The 13,729-nt window shown below is 33.4% G+C and overlaps 1 protein-coding gene across 1 annotated transcript in view; it reads left to right on the forward strand.

The window, feature by feature from the left end:
• Nucleotides 1–2,314, forward strand: part of Gp210 (nucleoporin 210) — a 246,615-nt gene extending 244,301 nt beyond the window's left edge. The window contains exon 25 of the mRNA XM_073992963.1: nt 170–2,314. Coding sequence (XP_073849064.1) covers nt 170–285 — 116 coding nt within the window. The 3' untranslated portion in view covers nt 286–2,314. The remainder of the gene's footprint in view (nt 1–169) is intronic.
• The last annotated feature ends 11,415 nt before the right edge of the window (nt 2,315–13,729 follow it).

Consider the following 13,729-nt stretch of genomic DNA (forward strand, 5'->3'; position numbering starts at 1 on the left):
GGGTCACAAGTTTACCGTACACACACAGAAACACTCATACACACATATTGGTTTGTTAGTGTGGAAAGGGGGGGAGGGTGTTAGATCATTTTTTTCACTTTATGTTGATACCTTCTTCTTTATCTTTATCAGTATCTTTATGTATTTGTTTTGTTTTTTCTCATTACAGCCAATCGTGGTAGCCCGGAGAGTGTTGGCAGTTTATCGCCTGGAAATGATTCTTTAGTTTATGGCGACACAAGCATAGTATCCCCCCAAAAAAGGATACATCGTAGATATTTATGAGATGATATTCTGTAATTTATTTATATTTTATGAGGAAACACTGCCACCAGCAACAACAGCAACATAGTCAGCAATAACAACGATGTACTACTGCCCATACATACATACACCATGGACACACACACAGTCATCATGTATCGTACTTGTTTTTGTATTATTTTTTAACCATTACTCTTCTACTACGTCACCAAGGCCAAGCAAGACTGATACAGGAACATAGAGACCAAACAGGCAAGCCAACCTACCTCCTCCTAACCAAACCATCATCATCGTCACCAACAATGTTGGTGGTTTTTATACAACATTCAGTAACTACGACAGAGCATAAACAACAAAAACAATAACCACAAAAAAGACAGCAAGAAAAACAATTGTTACATTCATACAAACATGCGAAAGAAGAGTATACGTATGTTACTTTAACTGCTACAAAAGACCATAGACATTTGCCATATAAATTGCACATCTGCACACACACACACATTGAAACGTATTCGTATATTCATTCATTCGTATTGATGTACAAAAATATGGACAAGTTGTGTTTAATCCTTCGTTCCCGTACTGCTTACTAGTTTCTATTTCCTTTTTTTCCTTCGTTCTTTTGTAGTTGTTATGTTCTTTCTAATATAGAGTGTGCTCCAAAAGACATCAGATTGTGCGGAAATATATGTTGTTTTAAATTCAAAGGAAGCAAATGGGTGGATTAAAGTCATACATCTGTATCTTGCTTGCACATAACTTATAATAAGGATTTTAAAGTTCAACCTATAGGTATATAAATCATGTAATTAGTTTCAACGAGTATCGTTGGAAATTGTTCTAATCAATTTTAATTTAATCTAATGTAAGAAAGTTAGATCCATCTTTGGTGAATGTCAACACACGAGAAATTTCGTGAAATTATGCGTTTTAGACTGGTTTTATGAAACAAATGTGATGCAATTATGCGTCCTCAGTCCACACTAGAGTAATTTCATGAAAGAAATTTCATTGACATGTGCGTTCTCTGGTCGAGTTCCGTACTAGTGCAGGGAAGAGGGGGAACTCGATTTGAACGCCCAATTTCAAGAGATTTGCTTCATAAAACCACTCTAGCCTGGACCTCGACAATACAGCAATATTATGCAATTACTGTGGTGGGTTTTTTTTGTCTAAGAATGCCTAATTTCATAACATTTGTTTCATTAAACCTATGTAGCGTGGACTTCGACTGTGCAAAAACTCATAATGTCCTGAAATTGGTGTATACGTCATATTTGCTTTCAATCAAATTCAGCGAAATTTCTCTATTGGAACTTTAATAATTTTTCATTATTTTAAGAAACATAGTTTCTTTTCAGGGATACAATTTTACTAGTTTCAGCAATTTGTTCATGTGGAAATTTCAGACTCAACACTCAATGAGACATTTAGTAATATATATTTAGAAATGTTTGGCTAAAGTTTTTTCCATTTCTTAAATGTGTTTAATACTAAAAAAAAATTACCTTTATTTTATACAACATAACTTCCGATACATACTAATAACACACAATAACTTGCACATATGGACATGTTTTTTCTTTCCTTATAAAACTGCACACACAGCCAGTCATATACAAATATCGTTAGGAATTGTATTTAAGTTTGAGAAGAACCCTTTTTGTATTCCTCATGCATTTGTTTTTCTTTTTTCTATATTATTTTCATTTTACTCTTTGTTTTGTTCATTGGCATCTCTATTTTTACCCGTTTGTTATGCGCACAAACACATTTATATATATTTTTGTTTCTGTTTTTTTTTTCTTCTTTTGTTATATTTCTTTTTCTAGTTTGGAACTTTATTATTTAGTCTCTCCCACAAAGTACTACTAAAGAAATGTATCCTTTAATTTACTCGTTCCTTTTTTACTTTTTTGTATGACTTGGAAGCATTAGTTTTAAGTTCATTTTCATTCACTTAACATTTAAGAAATTAACTCTAGACATAATAATTACTAATTGTTTTACTTATTTTAATAAATAAAAAAGAAAACGGAGAAAAAAACATTGACTATGCATTTTACATCAATCAAAATTCTAACTTGTAGTTTCTATTATTTTAGTCAATATTATATGGGATGTGCGTGTTTGTCTTTCTGTTTAGTTGTAATTTAAAAATGTTATATTCATTGGGATACATGATCTTTAGAAAGTTTTACTAATTTGGGATTAGTGAATCTATTATTGAAATACTAAAAACAAATTATGGAATGTTTCATTTCCATAGCATTTGGATTGGTGATTCGGACTCACCAAAGCAAGTTTCATCAGCTATTTAAAAAACAACAATATCACTTCTACAATAATATCGACTTTTTAAAATCAACATTTTTAGTAAAATGCAAATGTATGTACAATCGAAATCGTTTACAACGACGGTGAAGGAACCGTCTCGCTACACATCAAAATTTGAAGGAAGTGGTTCCATGCGATGCCATCATATCGAGGATATTTTACATTGGTCGTAAAATATCCGGTCGCATTTTAACCAATTCCATCGATTCAATATTGATGACTTTTGTACTTTTATTTACATGGAGATATGTATGTATTTACTTTTATTTACCTAAATATGTAAAAGGCTTTTTTAATATTAATTGGTCTGATGTTTTCGGAGACTACAAATCAAGACTGCGTTTGTTAAACGGTGTCGACGAGTTGGTGATAATGACATGCTTAGGATCCGGAAGTAAAAAGTAATAAAGTAAGGGATAGTCGTTATAAGTGATATTAATGAAATATACATACAAGATTTAAATTTAGCTCAAAAACATAACACTTAGTAACATCTTTTGAGAAAGTATTTTTTCAGAGTTTCTACAACTAAACACAATTCTTACACTGATATTACTTCATATCCGATATAACAAGTAGGAAAAGCGTTAAGTACTGTCGGGCCGAACTTTTTATACCCTCCACCACAAATTTCAGCCATTTCGGTGGATTAATGTGGCCACAACCTTCAAAATACCGAAAATCGGAAGGTACCGTTCTATGGGGGCTATATGATGGCGTGGACCTATACCTACACATTTCTGGGCGAAAGTTTTATACCCCCAACGAAGACTAACTACCACATTTCAGCCATTTCGGTGTGGTAATGAGGCCAAAACCTTCAAAATACCGAAAATCGGGAGATATCGTCCTATGGGGGCTATATCAAAACGTGGACCTATATAAACATTTTATGGTAGAAATGTTTCTTAGCCTCTGGAAACACAAAATACAAAGTAACAAATGGGACTAATACATTCAAAATATATTAAAATGACGCGTACTTTATATGAGGCGTTATATGGGGGCTATACCAAAACGTGGACCTATATAAACCAACTTTGGTAGGAATGTTTTTTGGCCTCTGGAGACAGAAAATACCAAATTACAACCAATTCGGTGGTAAAATGGGACAAATATCTTAAAAATTCCTTAAAACGACGACGCGTCACGGGTAATTATGTATGGGGGCTATACGAAAGCGTGGACCTACGTAGCCCGCTTTCAATACCAAAAGTCCTACGTACATATAATAGATTTCATCCATCTACGTCAATCCGTTCGGACGCTAGAGTGATTTCCACAGACGGACGGACATGGCTATATCGATGTAGAATTGCACGCTGATCAAGAATATACACTCACGATCATCTGAATAGGTTTGAATTTTTTCTATTTATATGTTAAGGTATCTTCTGATGTGTTCTTATTACAGATTCATACTATTTAGTTATTGAGAGTTCTATACTATGCCAACATTCACAAGAAAACTTCACGGTGTTGCCATATTTTTGGAAAATATCCCAATTATAATAAAAAATGTACAAAAAAGTGTCCAAGTTTTGCGATCATCAGAATAGTTTTGAATGAAATAAAATTAAAAATTGTACTACCCATGCAAATATTGCGCAGTTTTTTGGTTTAGTTTAGTAAAATGGAACGATCTAATAAACCCTACAACAAATTTGACTCGCTTTATTAGGAACGTGGGTTCAATTCTCAACCTGGAAAAGTTGCCAAGAACTTTCAGATAAAATCAAGAAATATTCCAACAAAAACGTTTTATAAAAATGCTTTAAATGACTTTTTGATTTCATTAGATCTCTTCTGAGCTTCGAAAATTGTCAGAAAGCAAATACCAGGTGTTAGCCATATTACTAGGATCGATAAATTAGAAAAGCAAAACTAAGCAAACTAAAAAGTGCCTTTAGAACTGTTTAAAGAACCAAGAATATTCCAGTAACACTTCATACAACACGAAATTGATATATTTCTATTCATATCAGAACAGTGGATATTTTCTCATTCCGGTAATGCGATCATAATGACATTTTTACTCCTGGTCTATGGATTGTAAAAGAGATGTGACAGAAATTATATCTTAATTGGCCTAAAGCCTTCACAGACATGCCACGGTGCGCCTGAACTAACTTTAAATGAAAGTTGCTTACACCTTGGAAGTTTTTGCGGATTCAGAAACTACAATGTTCTTAGATGAGAAAAAAAGTAAGAAAGGCGTTTTATGTACCCTCCACCAAGAGCTGTATTGAAGTAAAATGGAACAAGTTTCCTTTCGTTTATTAAAGTACTAAGCTCTTCGGCCACTCTAACTGAAGGATATCACTTTCTTTTAACCAAAGTTTATTAACAATGAGATTTCGACATTTGGACGATGCCTGTACAACCTTTAAACTACGTAAAATCTGGTGGTACCTTCATATTGGGAATATGAGCTTATATTGAACTAATCCTTAAAAAAACTTCGCAACGAGCGGTATTGTAGTTTCCTCTAAACTAAGAACGCGGACTATATTAAAACAAGCATGTACCCACAATTCTCTGTAGGCATGTTTAATAAGAATAAATACCAAATTTCAACCATTTCGGAAAGATAATGTGGCTAAAACCTTTAAAATACCGAACATCCGTTCTATAAAAACGTAGATGGATATCTACAAATTTCTAGCGGAAAGTTCTGTAGTCCCAATGAAGACTAAATACCAAATTTCAGCAATTTCGGTGTGATGATGAGGCTGAAACTTTCAATATATCGAAAATCGGGAGGCACCGTTCTGTGGTAGTTATAGCAATACGTGGACCTATACTGACAAATTTCTCGGAGAAAGTTTTGTAGTCCCAAAGAAGTCTAAATTACCAAACTTCAGCCATTTCGGAGTGATAATGAGGCTAAAACCTTCGATATAGCGAAAATCAAAACGTGGACCTATATAAAATTTTTTTGGTAGAAATGTTTTTTAGCCTCTGGAAACACAAAATACCAAACTATAACCAATGGGGTGGTCAAATGGGACTAATACCTTCAACATACTTTAAAGTGACGCGTACACGCAGAGAAAAAATATTTTTCGGTTTTGTTGGAACAAAAATATCTATTTTGGTTCCAAAAATGTGTTTGTTTTGTACAAACATTGTAATCCAAATCCAAAAATACCATCCTTTGTTCCGAACATAGAAAACAAAAACAACTTTCGAATTTCCGCAATATTGTAAAAATCGTTAACAATACCGATTGTAGGAACAATCATAATCTAAATTTTTTACAAAACATATTGTCAGTCCTGAAAGCCAGATACTAATTTTTTTTGATTTGAGTGTATATACTTCTCATATACACTTTCCACACAACTTTGATATAAATATCGCGTATAATATTACGAGCATTGATGAACGCAATACATGGTTTGCTATTTTAGCTGACAACAAAGACAAACAAAAAGCCACAAGCAGCCACCACAACATAAGGAATAATTAAACACCATAACAAACATGAAAAGGAAAGGAGAATGAAATAAATAAGAAGAATGAAACAAAACAGAAACAAATAAAAACAAGAGTCTCATTGTTGGTATACATACACACAAAAACAAAGATAAAGGCAGCATGTCATACAAACACCACAACTCACCAAAATTGTTTTTTCAACACGGCATCGAATAGCGAGAGTAGAGAAAGAAAATTTTCGAAGAAAAGAGAGAAATATTGTTCAGTTGACACAAACTATTTTTGGATTTAACAAAAACGATTGTTGGATTCACAATACTACATAAGGAATCCAACAATATGTTAACAATACATATTTTGCTCTTGGAATATTGTTGAATCAAACATATTTTTTCTCTGTTCGATCTGTTCTTTCTCGATTCGATCGAGTATTTGCTCGTGAAAAAGATTTCGAAACGATAAAAAAGCGGCATGACGAGATTCGATCGAAATCGTTGATCGAATGTTTCGAGAGTAACCGGTAATCGAACTATGAAAACCTATGTGTACTATAGGGAATATTATGAAGGTAGATGTAAAAAAGGTGTTTTTTGAAAGCAAGAACAAAAAACAAAACAAAATTATGAATGAAAAATGTAAATATTTGTGGAATTTGTTGAACAATACATTCAATAATAATTTCGGAATGAAGTTGTGCTATGAAAATAAGAAAATTATTAATTCTTGCAAAATCTTTTTGACATTGTTGTAACGGATTGCTGATACATCTACCTTAATAATCCTCTCTCAAAATAAATGAGAGAGCGTTTGGTGGATGTTTTGCATTAGCCTCTCTGAGAGAATATTTCCTTTGGAAACAACGGGGGATGAAATGTTTAAAATGTACATCCCTTATACAATAAAGGCTATTAATATTAAATATTTTTTTTCTTTTTTCCAGAAATGCTTATTTTTCAACTTATTTTTTAACGACTGCAAAAGTAATTTTTGGTTAATGATTGCATGCATTTTAATTCTAAATTTATCACAATTTCTCAAAACGACTGCAAAGGACTTTTCCCAATTTCTCTTGTTATATTGTCTAAAAAATGCTGCCAATTATTTACTAACATCGTTTTCCTTCTATAAAACGACAACAAACAACAATTTTTACATTTTAAACAATAAGACAATAAGGAAATCTATCATTTTATTTGTTTACGATAGGTAATTTGGCCTCGAGAAATTACTCGCAAATTTATGCTCAATTTCTCGATAATTTTACTCGATAACGAATGTTGTCATCCCAACTTTGAGTACTCAGGTAGAAACAACTCGATATCGAATCACATAATTAGGCCCCTGGTTAATATATTTGGATGTGTAAAGTATGAACGAAATCGTTCATTGCTTTTAAGAGTTATCATGGGAAAAAATTTTCCGAACATTTTTGAACTTTTGTGGGGGAGGTACCTGGAGGAGTGGACTGATATGGCTTATCTTCGAACTTAAACTAAGTTTGAACAAACTATTACGAAATTTTTGACCGAATCGGCAGATCCGTTCGAGAGCTATCTTGCGCTCCAACCACTACACACGGTGTCAAAGGGGTTTTTGGAACTTTTCAGGCTATTTTCTCAGGAAGTATGGACTTGCCCCTGATGAAACTTGTGCCGTCGTATGAAGAGCACAAGCTGCTTCAACAAAAAACGACGCTATACGCGAGCAGGTCCTAAACTGAACTTTTCCCAAGTTTTGTGTGGGAGGTACCCGAAGGAGTGGGCCGATTCCGTCCATATTGGAACCTCATCTAAGTCTGGTAGAAATTTCACGATGTGCAAAGTATGGACCAAATCCATTACTCCCTTTTAGTGTTATCTTTTGTTGGGGAGGTACCGGAAGGAGTGGACGCGATTCGAGAGCAGGTCCTAAACTGAACTTTTCCGAAGTTTTGTGTGGGAGGTACCCGAAGGAGTGGGCCGATTGCGTCCATATTCGAACCTCATCTAAGTCTGGCAGAAATTTCACGATGTGCAAAGTATGAACCCAATCCATTAGTCCCTTTAAGAGTTATCTTGTACACAAATTTCCGAACATTTTCGAACTTTTGTGGGGGAGGTAGCGGAAGGAGTGGACCGATATAACCCATCTTCGAACTTTAACTAAGTTTGGAGAAAATATTACGAAAGCCAAATTTTGGACTGAATCGGTTGATCCGTTTGAGAGTTATCGTGCGCTTATCAACTCCAAATTTTCTGAAACCGATTTCGTCCAATCAACTTGGGGTCTAAAACCATCATTTCGATGAGGCACATTTTGCTTGTATGAAAGTGTATATGGCGAATAACAAAATTCCATTACAATTCCATTCGAAAAAAATTAAAATTTTTTTTTTACGAGCACATCTACGATTTTTAGTACAGAGGTAAAGGAAAAAAATCCGGTTTCAAATCTGCTCGCGTTCACGAAATTGGCCAATGCGCGCAAAAGTTATAGCGGTTTTTATTCTCATATAAAGAAAAAATATTTAAAAATATCTTTTTTGTTGTTATGAGAAAATGTATGCATAAATCGTTAACAGCAGTCCATATCTATTCGTAGATGTTTAAATAGTTATTAAATTTATTATTATTTTCGCGGAAAGTCAACAAATAATAAAAAAATTTTGAAGTAAATCCAAATTATCCTGTCCCAGAATCCGTACAAACCCTCAAAAAATAAATTAAAGAATATATGCGGAATCTAGACAATGCGTAGAAAAATATGATACCAAATTTATAGAGATTGGGTGCATAAATTGCATATTATAGCAACAACAAAAGAGAAAAACTTATTGTTGGATAATATTGTTGCAAATATTTTTTTGGTTTGATTCTAAAAATTAGAAAAAAATATTTGGGAGTTCTCCAACTATTTTGCTAAAATCCCATAGAATAATGAATGTATGCAGTTAAAACTTCATCAAAACATATCGAGCCCTTCCCGCGAAAATGATGTAAGCGACATTTTTTCGATTTTCGTTTTTTTACGGAAATCTATGAAGAATATTCCAACACACCATCTCCCAAATTTTTAGAACTCAGCCATGTACCATTACGAAATTAGAGCAAAAACAATTTTGATGTAAGCGCCATTTTTGCTTTTTGGTGTAATTTGTTTGTGACAGCGAATTGTCGCTTACATCAAATTGCACATTTACATACCATGTCGTTATTCAACTATATTACAAGAAATACGTTTTAATCTTATAATTCTTCGAATAAATACTTGCTATAAAATTAGTGTGCTTTGTTTTCAAATTGTAGATAAGAATTACTCTAAAAATGATTTGTTTCAAATAATTTTTTTTGATGTAACCGCCACTTCTCAAAGTAAAAGCCTGATTGCGTGACAGCGAAAAAGATGTAAGCTACACAAAATACCGTTATACTGAAGATGTTCCACATTTTTTTATTTTCAGTAAATAGGATTTAATAACAGAACTATACCAAATTTTAATAAACAGTTTTGGTTATATCAAAAGTTATCCAATAAAAACCGTCTCCTGTAAAATTAGCTTTTTGTCGCTTACACCTTTTTCGCGGGAAGGGCTCGATATGGTTTACCATCGCGAGAGTTTAACTGATTACTGTGATAACTTATAAGGGTAGGAAATTAAGAGTAATATTGAAATTACAATCATTCAATTAATATTATAATTAAAAAGCCTGTTATTCGCGAATTAGCTAAAGTCGGTTGATGCGCATCCGTTTTTGGATACAGCGAATCAATCTCTGTCAAAATTTATGCATATTTCGATGTTTCACTCAGGGGCCATTGTGTGCCACCAGTTGCATCATACACTGCAAAAAACCTTAAAGTTGGTAAAAGTCGCGCAATGTGCATACGATTTTGATGCGCATCAGGTTTCGTCAGCGCCTATCAAAAATACGTCCAAATATACCAATTTTAATTAGATTCTTCAAGAACCGCGGATGTGCCTCCACATTCTATTTTTGGTGAAAAACCCAAATTACACGCGAATCTCTGTAATTTATGACACGCGTTTTCGCAAATATTATAATCGCGTATAAAGGATTCCATTTACGTAAAAAATTTCAAGAAAATCGCGGTTTAGTACGCGGATTTGTCGAAATAATTTTTTGCTGCTTTTCCTATTTTCAGGGTATCTATATCCGCGGTTTTAGTGGATGGATTCGATCGCGGAAGGTCTCATTAGATCCGTCGCGTAAAAAAACTAAATTCACGCGGGGTACAAAGGAAATTGAATGGCACTTGTAAATTTTAAACGCAAAAAATAGGTTTTTTAAAAAAATTCACGCATCAAATATTGGCCTTTAGACTCCAATTACTAGGAGACTGCAAGGAGCACACTCATGAGATATGCATTAAACGACGTAGAATCACGCGTTTTATAATCCTAATGTGAGTTTTGAATATTATCTTGTTGCGCGTCCGAATTATTAAAACAATTCAAAAAACCCCGAAATTCCGGCTTCAAAATGTCTGCATCAATTTTAGGTGGATGCAGTGGATATATCGAAAAATGATACACTAGTATCATATTGCCCATGAAGAATTCTTTGAGTCTTTCTTTGGGCATATGTCTATAAAATGTAAGGTTAAGCCTAAAATCGGAAGGGAGCATAGAAAAACTTGTTGGCTTCAACCCATTTTTACCTATTTTTCTACATTGATGCCAACACAGCTTATGGGATTCCTCCTAAAACACTTCAGTTTAAAGAATGTATATCATACTATATAGAATATGTTAACAGTTCGCGAATTCTGAAAGGGTGAAACTCGGATTCATCGATTGTAAAAAATTTTTGTTTTTCGCCATATACCCTCGTTAGCATAAATACTGAGTGTATAAAACTGTGGGATCAGTGAGGAATGTTATGAATATTCAGCCTTATTACGGTTGGCGTAGTCGTATCCAGAATTGCAAGTTGACGTGTCGAAACGACTGATTGGTATTATGAATATATTCGTTCTTAAAAGTTAAAATATCACATTTTAAAGAATTCTTTTGGTTAAACAATTAATAGAATTATTAGTAGATCATGTTTAAGCTTTTAATCCAGAAGAAAAACCAACCCTACAGTTTTTACAATCAAAATAATTGTTCGGCGTAGACGTTTTTGTAGTCATTGGCGTAGTCGTTGTCGTAGGGCTAATTTATGGTATCACGAAAAATTTACGACAACGACAATTCTTTCCTCATACAAAATTAAAAAAAAAATTTTTTTAATTGTAAAATAATTCGTTCGAAATCATCTTTTGAACAAGAACTAAGAAATTTGCATTGCTTGAATCTTTATACGAGGACTCCAACAGATGTTCAATAGGAAGTTTGTCATCTGATAAAAACACGAAAGTTGTCATACGAAAATGAATTAAAGAAGTAAAATTTTTATATATTTTAGTTATTTTCCAATATATTTCATTAATCATTGCCAAAAAAAATCTTTTGAAATTGATTTGTTTTTATTTTTATATGCAGTCGTTAACAAAATCGGTCACGACTCTTTCCTCGCATTTCAACGCCATACGTGATACCGATTTGTCGTATCAAAAAAATAAATTTTATTTATAGCTTAAGAAATCCGTCCAGGGAATGATGAATGTGTTTCTTTCGATATTTTATGGATCTATGATACTGTAAAATAAAAAAAATGTTCGTAGTATATAATTTTTCATCATATAAAAAATGCAAACTACGACTACGCCTACGACATTTGAATGCATACGACTACGCCAACCGTAATAAGGGGGATTAACAATATCAATCAATATTAAAACTATCAGTAGTGCGATTCTCTAACTCTTTTTTTGAGTTACCGACAAATGTCGCTAAAATTAAAATGCTTATAATTTGGGCAATTAACGATATTATTCGGTAAGTTAGCGACCAATAAAAAGAAGTCGTAAAGTTCTACCGATAGCAACAGTGTTGTCAACTTTTATTTGAAGTTTTCATTCATAATTTTGCGTTTTAATGTTACCGATTTTTGTCGGTAACTCAAAAAATGAGTGAATTGCACTATAGGCATGTCACAGATTCCGTAATTTCATTTCGATCGTTTTTGTCTTGGCTTCTTCAGATTTCGATCGATTTGGTGAATTCCGAAAATCTTATTATGTATTTACTATAAATACACTCCACGTCAGTAGAATAGAACACCTACATTTTTGTTAATGTTAGCTTATTTATCCCAAAATGAATGAATCTGTGTTTTCAATCTTGTGGGGATGTGAAGTCTATGATGTTCCTTATCAACCACTTAAAAAATTATGTTTTTAGCTCTTCGCGAAATGATTTTCTGATCTATTTTCCGATAGTACTATGAAAAATAGGCATTTATTTTTGGTCATCAGGATAGAACAGTCACTTTATTTTCGCGAATTTTTGAGATATTAACGCCGAATTTTCTTTCAGTCTATAAAGCAAGGCTTTCACATCATTTTACACCAAAGAAAACATATAAATTATTCCGCGGACACCGAAGTAACAACGATAAAGGGTTTAAATTGACAGATATTTGAAACATCTCGGAATGTCAATTGGAGTCGCGCAGTTATGTCATATTTCTTCACAATAAGATAGAATATGACACAGACAACCTCGACGAATACAATCGAGTGCTTCAAATGCTGATAAGATGGACTATTTTCAAAATAATTATGAAAAACGTCAACATTTCTTATAAGAACCTTGATGTTTTGTTCAATAAAATGCTTTTTCCGCGAACAAGTCTGCCGTTCAAAGGTTTGGAAATATGCTCCAGATTTGGAGGAAGATAATCTGATACGAAAAGAACCGTTATTTTAATACACTGAGGGAAATTTTAGTACTTTTTAAAATAACATACGCAACCTAACACCTCAATTTCCATGACTGTGTTTTCCCGCGAAAACGGGACTTTTACATTTGCGATTTCAGTTAAAAAAACTACTAATTCGTGAAATCCGGTATGGAGAGCATATCCTGGTCCAATTTTATTGGAGTATAACACTGTTGAGAACAGTCGCGGACACCGAAATAAGAACACATATAAAATTCAAAGTCCAAAGGGTGTTTTCAATTTGAAAAATGTGCTAAAATTTCCTTCAGTGTATAAAAATAGCGGTTATTTTCATATCAGATTATTTTCCTCTAAATCTGGAGGATATTTCCAAACCCTTAAATGGCGGACATATTCGCGGAAAAACCATTTTATTGAACAAATCATCATGTTTTTTTAAGAAATTTTGACGTTTTTCATAAATATTTTGAAAATATTCCATCTTATCAGCATCCGAAGCACTCGATTGTATCCGTCGAGGTTGTCTGTGTCATATTCTATCTTATTGTGAAGAAATATGACATAATTGCGCGACTCCTATTGAAAATCCGAGATGTTACCAATATCTGTCAACTTAAACCCTTTAACTCTGTTATTTCGGTGTCCGCGGAATAATTTATCAGCCCTATTCTGAACATTCCCATGGGAGCGAAATTTCCCATTCCCACGTTTTCCATATTCTCAACGACGTGGGAACTGCAAAACATGGGAGCTGAAATTTCGAAATTCGAAATTAGTTACACCAAATTATTATAGCAGACTTTTGGGGGCTGTAATTTTGTTTTGTTCTAGAAAATGCCTATTTGCATTGAATTCGCGGTTTTTGAATTAGAATAGCAAAAGCCACAACTCACTTA

Source organism: Musca autumnalis, unplaced genomic scaffold (genome assembly GCF_047663935.1).
Source record: "Musca autumnalis isolate F117 unplaced genomic scaffold, ASM4766393v1 scaffold_5, whole genome shotgun sequence".
Classification (NCBI taxonomy): domain Eukaryota; kingdom Metazoa; phylum Arthropoda; class Insecta; order Diptera; family Muscidae; genus Musca; species Musca autumnalis.